The sequence below is a fragment of the Coregonus lavaretus genome, assembly GCF_964263955.1.
Source record: "Coregonus lavaretus genome assembly, chromosome: 3".
NCBI lineage: Eukaryota > Metazoa > Chordata > Actinopteri > Salmoniformes > Salmonidae > Coregonus > Coregonus lavaretus.
In genome coordinates, this window is record NC_139990.1 from 57,834,331 (window position 1) to 57,848,393 (window position 14,063).

Below are 14,063 nucleotides of genomic sequence, written 5' to 3' on the forward strand. Positions count from 1 at the left end.
TCGACCGTGGGACTGGGTAGCGCTGTTTGTTTTTAAAGGCGCAGTGTTCACTTCATTCTGGGGTAGATTTTAAGTCATGATATATGGACCCCCAGATAACTCAAGGCACATAGCATAACAAACATTTACCTTTAGGCTATGCTCTTTTTATCACACATTGTTTATTGATATACTTACTTTATACCCACAATCTATTTGGCTACCTTGTTGGTGCTGGACAGACTGAATTAAAGTTAATTATGAATCAACAGTGTAATTACTAAGGAATCACGTACATTTACATGTACATTTTCGTCATTTAGCAGACGCTCTTACCTTATCACCTTATGATAGCCAGTGGGACAACCACTTTACAATATATCCTTTTTTTTGGAGGGGGGGGTGTATAAGGATTACTTTTATCCTATCCCAGGTATTCCTTAAAGAGGTGGGGTTTCAAGTGTCTCCGAAAGGTGGTGAGTGACTCCGCTGTCCTGGCGTGGTGAGGGAGCTTGTTCCACCATTGGGGTGCCAGAGCAGCGAACAGTTTTGACTGGGCTGAGCGGGAACTGTGCTTCCGCAGAGGTAGGGGGTTCAGCAGGCCAGAGGTGGATGAACGCAATGCCCTCGTTTGGGTGTAGGGACTGATCAGAGCCTGAAGGTACGGAGGTGCCGTTCCCCTCACAGCTCCGTAGGCAAGCACCATGGTCTTGTAGCAGATGCAGGCTTCAACTGGAAGCCAGTGGAGTGTGCGGAGGAGCGGGGTGACGTGAGAGAACTTGGGATGGTTGAACACCAGACGGGCTGCAGCGTTCTGGATGAGTTGTAGGGGTTTAATGGCACAGGCAGGGAGCCCAGCCAACAGCGAGTTGCAGTAATCCAGACGGGAGATGACAAGTGCCTGGATTAGGACCTGTGCCGCTTCCTGTGTAAGGTAGGGTCGTACTCTGCGAATGTTGTAGAGCATGAACCTACAGGATCGGGTCACCGCTTTGATGTTAGCGGAGAACGACAGGGTGTTGTCCAGGGTCACGCCAAGGTTCTTTGCACTCTGGGAGGAGGACACAACGGAGTTGTCAACCATGATGGCGAGATCATGGAGCGGGCAGTCCTTCCCCGGGAGGAAGAGCAGCTCCGTCTTGCCGAGGTTCAGCTTGAGGTGGTGATCCGTCATCCACACTGATATGTCTGCCAGACATGCAGAGATGCGATTCGCCACCTGGTTATCAGAAGGGGGAAAGGAGAAGATTAATTGTGTGTCGTCTGCGTAGCAATGATAGGAGAGACCATGTGAGGATATGACAGAACCAAGTGACTTGGTGTATAGAGAGAATAGGAGAGGGCCTAGAATTGAGCCCTGGGGGACACCAGTGGTGAGAGCACGTGGTGCGCAGACAGATTCTCGCCACGCCACCTGGTAGGAGCGACCTGTGAGGTAGGACACAATCCAAGAGTGAGCCGCGCCGGAAATGCCCAACTCGGAGAGGGTGGAGAGGAGGATCTGATGGTTCACAATATCAAAGGCAGCAGATAGGTCTAGAAGGATGAGAGCAGCGGATAGAGAGTTAGCTTTAGCAGTGCGGAGAGCCTCCGTGACACAGAGAAGAGCAGTCTCAGTTGAATGACCAGTCTTGAAACCTGACTGGTTTGGATCAAGAAGGTCATTCTGAGAGAGATAGCAAGAGAGTTGGCTAAAGACGGCACGCTCAAGAGTTTTGGAGAGAAAAGAAAGAAGGGATACTGGTCTGTAGTTGTTGACATTGGAGGGATCGAGCGTAGGGCTACAAAGTGGGATTTGCAGTCTAAATTGTTCCCTATAAAAAAAAATGGGGGAGGAGAGGGAGGGCAGGGGTCGTGCTAAGATCATAGACTGTATGAACCTGATCTATAACCTGGCCTATCAATGGATTCCCATAAGAAATGCACAGTGGTGCTTTGTGGCTGGGAAGTACTGTTGTACTAACTGTGTGTGGAAAAGGAGGGGGGGGGGGGGGTCTTTCTCAAACTGACAAGTTGGGACACATCTGTATTTTTCTGTGTCCTTGGTGGGGACTTTAAGTACTGTGTATAAATCCCATTGTCTGTGGAGCCGAGCTGTATACATAGAAGCATGGAGACTGTGAGAGGCCCTATAGACTGGTGGCTGGCTATAAACATAATGTTTATAAGGCACAGTCAGTAACCATCTGCACATTAAGGAAACGGACACCACAAACAGCCATCCTCAAAAAGGAGCTTAGTACACTTGTTTATAACATTCTCACGCAAATACCCACCAACAACAGGCAGGCACTACTTTGAGCTAATTAAGATTGTGATGGAAATCTTGTTGGAGAAAATCATGTGGTTTTACTACTCGGATTAATGAGCTCTAACAATTAGAATATGGATATTTATTAAGGCAGAGCTCTCCCTTCCCAGCAAATGGTACAGTTTCTGGCAACAACCAGTAGCGGTGTGTGGGTAAAATCACTGGGAAGCCAAGCCAGAAGAAAAAGCCATATTACAACCTATGTGTTGTGATAATTGGTTGTTTGATCTATAACCTGTTAGTTCATATGCCTTGACACCGTGATATACAGTGGGGAAAAAAAGTATTTAGTCAGTCACCAATTGTGCAAGTTCTCCCACTTAAAAAGATGAGAGAGGCCTGTAATTTTCATCATAGGTACACGTCAACTATGACAGACAAAATGAGAATTTTTTTTCCAGAAAATCACATTGTAGGATTTTTTATGAATTTATTTGCAAAATATGGTGGAAAATAAGTATTTGGTCAATAACAAAAGTTTCTCAATACTTTGTTATACACCCTTTGTTGGCAATGACACAGGTCAAAGTTTTCTGTAAGTCTTCATAAGGTTTTCACACACTGTTGCTGGTATTTTGGCCCATTCCTCCATGCAGATCTCCTCTAGAGCAGTGATGTTTTGGGGCTGTCGCTGGGCAACACGGACTTTCAACTCCCTCCAAAGATTTTCTATGGGGTTGAGATCTGGAGACTGGCTAGGCCACTCCAGGACCTTGAAATGCTTCTTACGAAGCCACTCCTTCGTTGCCCGGGCGGTGTGTTTGGGATCATTGTCATGCTGAAAGACCCAGCCACATTTCATCTTCAATGCCCTTGCTGATGGAAGGAGGTTTTCACTCAAAATCTCACGATACATGGCCCCATTCATTCTTTCCTTAACATGGATCAGTCGTCCTGGTCCCTTTGCAGAAAAACAGCCCCAAAGCATGATGTTTCCACCCCCATGCTTCACAGTAGGTATGGTGTTCTTTGGATGCAACTCAGCATTCTTTGTCCTCCAAACACAACGAGTTGAGTTTTTACCAAAAAGTTCTATTTTGGTTTCATCTGACCATATGACATTCTCCCAATCCTCTTCTGGATCATCCAAATGCACTCTAGCAAACTTCAGACGGGCCTGGACATGTACTGGCTTAAGCAGGGGGACACGTCTCGCACTGCAGGATTTGAGTCCCTGGCGGCGTAGTGTGTTACTGATGGTAGGCTTTGTTACTTTGGTCCCAGCTCTCTGCAGGTCATTCACTAGGTCCCCCCGTGTGGTTCTGGGATTTTTGCTCACCGTTCTTGTGATCATTTTGACCCCACGGGGTGAGATCTTGCGTGGAGCCCCAGATCGAGGGAGATTATCAGTGGTCTTGTATGTCTTCCATTTCCTAATAATTGCTCCCACAGTTGATTTATTCAAACCAAGCTGCTTACCTATTGCAGATTCAGTCTTCCCAGCCTGGTGCAGGTCTACAATTTTGTTTCTGGTGTCCTTTGACAGCTCTTTGGTCTTGGCCATAGTGGAGTTTGGAGTGTGACTGTTTGAGGTTGTGGACAGGTGTCTTTTATACTGATAACAAGTTCAAACAGGTGCCATTAATACAGGTAACGAGTGGAGGACAGAGGAGCCTCTTAAAGAAGAAGTTACAGGTCTGTGAGAGCCAGAAATCTTGCTTGTTTGTAGGTGACCAAATACTTATTTTCCACCATCATTTGCAAATAAATTCATTAAAAATCCTACAATGTGATTTTCTGGATTTTTTTCTTCTCAATTTGTCTGTCATAGTTGACGTGTACCTATGATAAAAATTACAGGCCTCTCTCATCTTTTTAAGTGGGAGAACTTGCACAATTGGTGGCTGACTAAATACTTTTTTCCCCCACTGTATACGCCTAAGGCCGAGACAATAAGAAGACACAATGGCAGAATAAATTCAACAATGCATTTGTTTCATCACAGAACTGGAGAGCAACCTCTGTCCGGTGAAGTCCACAAAGCATATTGCGTGTAACAAACAGTTACATGACCTACAGCATGGCTGCACAACCCTCTTCCTGGAGGTCTACTGTCCTGTAGGTTTTCAGTCCAACCCTAATTTAGCATATCTGATTCAGCTAGTTAAGGTCTTGTTGAGCAGCTAATAAGTACAATCAGGTGTGTTAAATTAGGGTTGGACTGAAAACCCACCGGACGGTAGATCTCCAGGAAGAGGGTTGGGCAGCCCTGACCTACAGCATGGTCAAGCAAATCAATGTTTCCAACATTTTCGGACTACTAAACAACTATTGATTTAGAACCACAGAGAGTTACCGCAAGTCCCAAAGAAAACAGGAGCTGCCGCCATTATTCCAGCACCATTTCAACAACATCAAATCACCTATGCTTAGTCTAATACAGTGACATGTAAAAGATACCAAAAACATTTTAGTCCAATTAATGTAAGCTATATATGATTTGGCTGTCCATGGTTCTGATTTATTTGTGTGTGTGTGTGTGTGTGTGTGTGCGTGCATTCTTGCAAGTAGAAAAAACATGTTGTCTCACCCTACTTGTAGAGAAACGCCAATGCCATCCTCCTCTCTTTCATGTTGACAAAACGGTCTATGACTTTGTCATACAGTACACAGTTTTAGTTTTTGTTGTCCTTGGCTACCTGGCTAAAATGCTTGCTCGCTAGCCTAACTTCCTTTCATGGAGAATGATGAGCCAGCTAGCTAACATTAGCCTACTACATCTAGCTACATATTCAACTTCCATCTTCTCAGGCCAGGGGTACAATGTATGAATTTATGGTTGAATCAGAATCACCGTTATAATCATTGGCCAGTACGGAGAAATAAGTAAAACCTCAAGTCCAAATCCCTATCTCCATCCATGGCTAATTTAGGAAAGGGACAATTTAATCTATAGTAGCTAGCTAGCCATCGGAGGACAACAACACAACGAGATGCAACAATTCAATTTTTTCTGTCAATTACATTTTGCTCTCGATGTGATGTGATTGGTGAGAGCCAAATCCAAACTGGCTTCCCTTGAAACTTTTTTTGGGTGTGCCAGGACCATTCACAGTTGAGCTCACTCAGTTTAGCTCAACTCTGATTGGCTATTATTTTATACTTCTTTATCAAGGGAGGCCAAATGCTCGCTGGCTTCCCTTTCATTCAATGCTACGGGTGGCAACAATGTCATACTCTTTTTGACCAGACAGCGTCAGATAGAGGGTCACTGTTTCGCTCGCTCGGATGCTTTCTCCGGTTAGATACAGTCAGCCTCTTGCGAATTTAAGGAAAATTATGAAACACAGAGAGATGAAAGATCAATTATTTTATATGTTTTTTTTCTCTGTCAATGTTTTGGGGAAGCCTGGCTTCCCTTGGCTTCCATGAATAAGAGCCACTGGCAACAACATTGCTGTTAGGTTTTCATTAGGAAAAGGTGAAATTAGCAATAGAACTGAGAGCTTTTTTTCATAATGTATGTACATTTAAAGAATATGAAATACCAATGTACAGTTAAAAACATTACATTGGAATGTAAAAGAACTTGAGCCAACCTCCTCAAAGTGATGTGTTGCTATGGAGAGGTAAACAACAGAATAACTGGCTTAATGTGGTCCTTTACCAGACATACCAATGCTTTAGCTTTATCCCCAAAACAATTAAATATAACAGACAAACCTCATTGTGCAATGGAGGCATAGATAATATATCATGGAATGACCAAATTACCAGATTTAGTACAGTCTCTGAGAAAATTAGCCAGCTCCTGTGTGTTTTTAGCCTTGTACAACCACACTGATTTTGCGAGCTTACATATAAAGCTTGTAAGATCAGTCTGGTTGTACCAGGCTAGTATGTTTTATCTCCTTCGAACAATTAAGCAGGCTGTGAACAGCCTAGTGAAATGGAGAATGCTTGTGTGATTAGCCCTCATACTCCACCCTTGCTCACACATACTCCACCCTTTAGTTTCCACCAAGTCAAGCTCAGGGCGGAGGGAAACTTTCAAACCCATCAAAGACTATGTTAATGTAGGCCTTCTGTAAGTCTTTGGAGAGGCCCTGCTGTGGTCTTGGTCTGGTAGTTGAGTCACAGAGGAATATTGTTGCCTATTTAATGACTTACAGTAGCCATGGAAACAGCCGCGTTTATGAAGGTGTCAAATGTCTCTGGGGCTATTGCTGACACAATTAAAATGTGTGTTCAGGGGAATTTGGGTGTGAACTGTGTCAATACACTATATGATAACTGGCCAATAAAATGTATTTATGTGAGCATAAAGTAATACCAGTTTTTTTATATCTCTATTGACTGTCACAAGCCTTCCTCTGAGACACTAGCTATGTTTCCATTCAATTGTCCCGTGATTTTTTGTCGACATTTAGAAAGTTTGCATAGAAAATAGATGCGACAATTGCCAGCTAGGGTGCTTTCTTATTTAAATATATTGTGTCGATAAAACCGCTGGACGTAATGACGTCATACATAAAAAATAAAAACTATCTAGCAAAAACCTATATTGTCGAATAAAATGTAGTGGTTGAAGTGTTTCCATTTCCAATTTAGGCAAATTGCGCATTAATAAATTGGCAACAGCCCATATGTCCTGACACCTGTTTCATGTCTAGGTAGCCCGCGAAAGCCAGCATGAATAGAATGCAATATGTGACTATATTTGCCATATTCTAATTTCTCATGTGCCCACGTATCGCCATGGTCCGTGCCATTGTGAAACGTGCACTCCTGTAGATCTGAAATAATTGGATGGTGAAACTTCCCAGCCAACCAGAAAAGCAAAGCGTAGCAATTCAGGCAGTCTTGAAACTCAGGACAATCATTGTCCTGCAAAGCAAATGTATTTAGCAAGCAGTAGGCTAAGCATTTATAATGAAATGTGGAGTGGAGTTTATAGTTAGGCTACGTGAGGACATCACGTGCCCCGCGTACCTTCAGAATTATTCGGCAATCATCATTTATTCAAAAAACTGCGTTTCCATCATAATTTGTAACAAAAGAAAAGAAAAAAAAGTTAGACAAAATAAATCCACACCTGTCGAACGGATAAAAATGTTGTCGATCTTTAGAACATTTCTATATCTGCCGTTTCCATGACAGATGTCGCAAAGAGTAATTTTTTTTGACAATGCTTTTGTCGAATAAACCTGGGTCAATGGAAACCTGCTTAGTGTCGCTCTCCTGCACGAAGGCAGTGGGCAGGGAGCTCAAAACACCATGAGAAAACTGCTGAAGTTGGCTAGCAAGTGTGTTCATTTCACGACATTTGTGTGATATTCAGTGTGGATTCCAGGCTAGAACACCTGTGGATCCAGAGAGAGAATGTAACGGTGAAGGAGCAATAACAACACTGTGAGAGAGAAGGGGAGGGAATCAGGTGGCTGATAACGATTCACAACCATCGCCCTCATATCTCCCACACAGCCCTGAGTCATGTCTCAGCAGTGTGAAACAAAACACACCACATGTGCCAAAAGAGAAACACTGATAGGACTGAAGGAGAGTACAGTAGCCATAATGTCTCTTTGTCTCCTTCCCTCTCTCAGTGGTGACGGGTCATTCAGGGCAGGTGGGGAAGAGGCCCACATTTTTAGCTTGCCTGTTTTGCATGTTATTTTTGCATTAATACGTGTCACATATCAGTTTGTAAACAATGTAAAAAAAAAAATAATAATAATAATTGAGTTAATAAAGCCGCATACAAACATGGTCTCTTTTTTTATTTATTGAGTAAGGCAGCTCCAAAATGCAGGTGTTTCAGCCTAGCTCAGTGCTTTCTGTGGTGGTGGGGCAGCCAACGGAAAAATACAGAGCGTAGGTGTTGGTAATGTTCTCAAGTTGCGCCGTGATTGGCTCAGTGTTCTGTCACTCATGGGCACACTACTTCAGCCAAGTCTAAGGTTAGAGCTCGAAAATTCAAGCCCCTTGGGTGCTGCCATAGAGTTACATTAGAAGTGCCCATACAAGAAGGCTCAAGGTCATTGACCACAGATAAAATGACGTCAAATCACGTTATATCTACAGTAGCTTTGATTGGACTGATCATGTCAACATCATACTTTCAAAATCTTAGCTAGCAGTCATCATCATGAATCAAGTCGACAATCTACTGGCAAATCATTTTGAATCCTTATATGTAGAGAAATAATGAAGAGAAATGATCGATAAAACGTATCGCTGCTCATCGGCCATTGGACATAAACATTACACAACAAGTTGGAAATCGCAAATTCAACAATGAGTGGTTTGGAAGGAATCAGTGGCTAACTGCAAGCATTGCAAAGCAATCACTAGCCTGCTATTCAGTGGAGTGGCTGTGTGGTCCCAAATCTGGGATTAAGGGTCTCTTTTCCAAGTTTAAAATGATAAACATTCAACATTGGCCATGCTGTCAATGAAGAATGATTTGTGCCGCGCACAAAACAACTATTAACTCGGAACTGCGAAATCTGACTTCAGTGAGTTCAAGACAACTGGGAACTCGGAAAAAACGAGCTCCGACTGGGATAATACATTTGGAACGGTCATCCAACTCGGAATTGTAAATCCGGAACTCTGGCCTCTTTCTAGAGCTACGACCTGAAGATCACTGATGTCATCATGATTCAACCTTGTTTTTTCCCCCAGAGTTTCCAGTTGTCTTGAAAGCACTATAAATCCAGAGAATGCCAGACTTTGATGACAAAGTTTGATGACAAAATTTGCCCATGAAGGACCGCCGCACCACCATCCTGTTCAAGTGAGCACAGCACAACAAGATGAGTCCAAAAATGTCTTGTATGCTGCTGCATAAATTATGTAATATGCCAGGGAGATACAGTGGGGAAAAAAAGTATTTAGTCAGCCACCAATTGTGCAAGTTCTCCCACTTAAAAAGATGAAAGAGGCCTGTAATTTTCATCATAGGTACACGTCAACTATGACAGACAAAATGAGAAGAAAACAAAACCAGAAAATCACATTGTAGGATTTTTTATGAATTTATTTGCAAATTATGGTGGAAAATAAGTATTTGGTCAATAACAAAAGTTTCTCAATACTTTGTTATATACCCTTTGTTGGCAATGACACAGGTCAAACGTTTTCTGTAAGTCTTCACAAGGTTTTCACACACTGTTGCTGGTATTTTGGCCCATTCCTCCATGCAGATCTCCTCTAGAGCAGTGATGTTTTGGGGCTGTCGCTGGGCAACACAGACTTTCAACTCCCTCCAAAGATTTTCTATGGGGTTGAGATCTGGAGACTGGCTACTCCAGGACCTTGAAATGCTTCTTACGAAGCCACTCCTTCGTTGCCCGGGCGGTGTGTTTGGGATCATTGTCATGCTGAAAGACCCAGCCACGTTTCATCTTCAATGCCCTTGCTGATGGAAGGAGGTTTTCACTCAAAATCTCACGATACATGGCCCCATTCATTCTTTCCTTTACACGGATCAGTCGTCCTGGTCCCTTTGCAGAAAAACAGCCCCAAAGCATGATGTTTCCACCCCCATGCTTCACAGTAGGTATGGTGTTCTTTGGATGCAACTCAGCATTCTTTGTCCTCCAAACACGACGAGTTGAGTTTTTACCCAAAAGTTCTATTTTGGTTTCATCTGACCATATGCCATTCTCCCAATCCTCTTCTGGAGCATCCAAATGCACTCTAGCAAACTTCAGACGGGCCTGGACATGTACTGGCTTAAGCAGGGGGACACGTCTGGCACTGCAGGATTTGAGTCCCTGGCGGCGTAGTGTGTTACTGATGGTAGGCTTTGTTACTTTGGTCCCAGCTCTCTGCAGGTCATTCACTAGGTCCCGCCGTGTGGTTCTGGGATTTTTGCTCACCGTTCTTGTGATCATTTTGACCACACGGGGTGAGATCTTGCGTGGAGCCCCAGATCGAGGGAGATTATCAGTAGTCTTGTATGTCTTCCATTTCCTAATAATTGCTCCCACAGTTGATTTCTTCAAACCAAGCTGCTTACCTATTGCAGATTCAGTCTTCCCAGCCTGGTGCAGGTCTACAATTTTGTTTCTGGTGTCCTTTGACAGCTCTTTGGTCTTGGCCATAGTGGAGTTTGGAGTGGGACTGTTTGAGGTTGTGGACAGGTGTCTTTTATACTGATAACAAGTTCAAACAGGTGCCATTAATACAGGTAACGAGTGGAGGACAGAGGAGCCTCTTAAAGAAGAAGTTACAGGTCTGTGAGAGCCAGAAATCTTGCTTGTTTGTAGGTGACCAAATACTTATTTTCCACCATAATTTGCAAATAAATTCATAAAAAAATCCTACAATGTGATTTTCTGGATTTTCCCCCCTCAATTTGTCTGTCATAGTTGACGTGTACCTATGATGAAAATTACAGGCCTCTCTCATCTTTTTAAGTGGGAGAACTTGCACAATTGGTGGCTGACTAAATACTTTTTTCCCCCACTGTATGTATACTGTAGCTAAGAAAGTAATTATAAGTGTTTGTTGTGTAGTAAGCTGTTAGTAGCCCATGTGCCTCAACCTAATAATTTGGTCTATTTTCCCCTCTTAATTTTGCCTACTGTTCTGACTTGGTGGTGCACATGTAGCCTATAACCTATTTTAGAGAAATGTAATTATCGAATATTGTAAAAGCTTTCATTGTCTGCTTATATGCCCCCTTTATTTATCCTACGGTTCTGACTTGGTGTTCAGGGAGAACACTAAGAACGGCCCATGTTCTGAATTCTGTCGCTGTACATTTCAAAAGTGCTGAACAAATAGCTATATTCACTACGTCCGTCCTAGCTCGCTCATTAACGTCTTAATCGAAATTACGGATTGCCTTTTATATGCTTGTCATCCCCTTATGCCATAGTTTGTACATCTCAATTGTCAGTATGTTTTTTTTAAAGGCAGTAAATGAGGCTGGATGAACTGTTTCGCTGCCAGACAAGACTCCGCTGATAGCCAGGTGTAGCAGTGGTAAGGTGTTGGGACTGCTGTTGGGACTCTGCTGTTGGGACAGCTTTATGTAGGCCCTAACAGTTTGTGGGCACTGTTTGTCACCGTTCTAGTGCAGTTAATGTATTGTTTAGTGTTGTGTTGTGTAGTGGCTTTGCTGGCATGCATCCTACTTTTTTTTATTTCTTTGCCCCACCAAGATTTACATGCTAAAATCGCCACTGCTCTCTCTCTTTACTTTGTGTTTCTCACTCAAACACCCACATGGGCAGCTACACACAGCCCCCGAGCGCCGCCCCCCTTCCAATACAACTGTTGGATTTTCAAATCCAAACAACGAGAGGTTTCAACCCACCAGGTTTGAGAGAACCAATCAAAGCTCAAGCCACCTTCTGTGCGAAAACTGCACTAACGGGCTCCTGTCCTGTCCAGACCAGTGTGTCACAGCTCTCCCTCGCATCAGCCAGACTACATTACTGCAACATTAGGATAACACCTGCTTATTGTTTTCTAAAAGGCCATTGGTCCTTAGCTCCTCCCCTAATTCCTGGTAAATTCCTGGACATTTTTCTAACTTCCTGTTATTCTGTCTCTCCTGTGAGTAATTTCCTGTCCACCTGATGGTCAGAGATACACGATGGAATGTCCAGGGGGTCTGGGTCAAAGGTCAGGGGCTCACTGAGGCAGAAAGGCTTCCTTTAGTACACCGCTCAGCCTCTGTTATTCTTTAAAAGCAACCATCTCCCCCTTCCTTTATATTAATCTGTCTCCCTTATTCCCTGTAATTTAAATGTTCCACCTGATCACATTTCACACTGTCCAACCGTGTCAAATCTAACACAACAACATCATAATAGAATGACAGACAGGGTTCTCCTCCGAGCTGACCCAGAGTTTCAGGCCATACATTATAAGGTCTGTATATCAATTACATACATACAATGAACATTCACACACTAGGAGCCGAAGTCACAAAAAGAGTAACAGCAAAACAGACATAAGGCTATACAATTCATATGAAAGGACCATAGAAGGTCAGGATGGATCAAGAGATGGGCACTGACAGACTGATCTTGAGACTGGCACATCACATAGAGTGCGGAATCAAATGACCACTTCCTGATTACTCAGAATGCATGTCTAATCCTGGTGAAGGGAGGTGTCCATTTGGTGGTGGACCCTTTTAAATGCTACTGGAATAAAACATCCTGCCTGCCAGCAACATGATCTGAGTGACTCACTTAGAACCAGTAATGGGTCTAGCCAGTAGATATTAGACAGAGGACTCTGTGCTCAGTCACTGGGGTATAAATGACAGGGAAGGGAAGAGGAGTTATAAATGTTGTGAAGGAGAGTCCCATTTACAAGCCATGAGGTGGCTCACTGATAGATGATGTTAATGACCGGCAATGAATGGGCTGTGGTAAGGGGTGACTGGATTCAAATATCTCGTGTCCCCTTCACTTCAAGTACCGCTGTCCCATTCCTATGACCTCATCAATCCAACCCAGCCCCAACCTGTGTCCATTGGCCAATACACTGATGACATCATCAGTCAGACCAGAATACCAGCTGTGATTCCAGACACCAGTCAAATTCCTCTATGTTCTCGTAGCGAGTTACAGACTGGACTTCAACACCTTTCAGTCTGTTCTCTGGTCTGGCTGACTCACCCTGTCCTGAATCCTGCTTATCTGTCCTGTCCCTGCTGCTGCTGCAGTCTGTCTCAACAACATACATGAAGTTCTGTGTGGTTATGGAATTGGTGTTCTGAATGGAATGTGATTGTGTTCCCACTGAGGCCGCAGGTCCTGGTTCTGGAATGTTCTGGAATGTTCATCGTCACTTCTGTTGGAACTGGAAGCCACTGATGGAGAGGCCAACATGAGTGGGACCTAATCACATCCCAATATCAGTATTTATCAGTGAACTCCATGTGGCTTAACCCTCACTCACAGGTTGAATAGCTGGGGAGAGATGTTAGAGACACACTGGAGCCATGTCACCTCGTAACCATACATGACAGTATGTTGACATGGTGACTTCAGATTGCAAAACAACCTCTGCACTGGAGTAGGGTCTGGTGTCACCATGGTGACAAGGGGTAAGTGATACACATGTCATCCACTCTGAACACACTTCCAGTCTGTGTATGACTCTTGGTATCACAACTGGCAGACGAATGCCCCATTTCACTCATCAGCTTTTTTAATGATGCTAGTTTCAACACTATGTTCTGTAGGTTCTATAGCCTACACAGTGTGAGCACAAACACCACACTTTCCTCTTCAGCTTTATACTTTTCACACAAGATCAGATCAAATGTAAAATATTTATTTGATTTGTTTTACAAAAATGTCTGTTCATACTAGTTCTTGTTTTCATGTTCAAATAAATAGTCTTAAATAGTCCTTCCGTACATATGATGTCCCCGCCTTCAAGTCTGTGAGTGGCTGCGGTCTTCTGATTGACATGACAGTCCAATCAGCATCCAGGACTGAGTGGTCACTCCTCTATGAGGAAGTTGATGAGGGCGGTCCTAGGGGACAGAATGGCCTTCTTGATGGTCCTGTCTCCTAGGAGACGCTGTCCCAGCTCGCTCCCCAGAACCAGAGCCCGTACCTGCTCCGTATCCTGGGCCACCTGTCGAGGCACCAACACCGTCCCACACACCTTGTTGTTGATCTGAGAGGAAAGGAGAAAGGGAGAGATGGAGCGAGAAATTGAGAAATGGAAGGGAGGAGGAGAGAAGAAAACCCAAAAGGTTAAGAGTAAAAACCTGAATACTTTGACCTTCATCCCATGGCTAAAATACTCTACATTGCTAGTTAGCATTGAGTGACAGCAAACTTAGGTC

At 43.6% G+C, this 14,063-nt stretch overlaps 1 protein-coding gene across 1 annotated transcript in view; it reads right to left on the reverse strand.

Moving 5' to 3' along the window:
* Positions 1–13,524: 13,524 nt before the first annotated feature.
* The window catches only part of LOC311106628 (putative leucine--tRNA ligase, mitochondrial), a 39,979-nt gene continuing 39,440 nt past the window's right edge, over positions 13,525–14,063 (reverse strand). Inside the window, exon 21 of the mRNA XM_084149016.1 lies at positions 13,525–13,891. Coding sequence (XP_084005142.1) covers positions 13,712–13,891 — 180 coding nt within the window. The 3' untranslated portion in view covers positions 13,525–13,711. The remainder of the gene's footprint in view (positions 13,892–14,063) is intronic.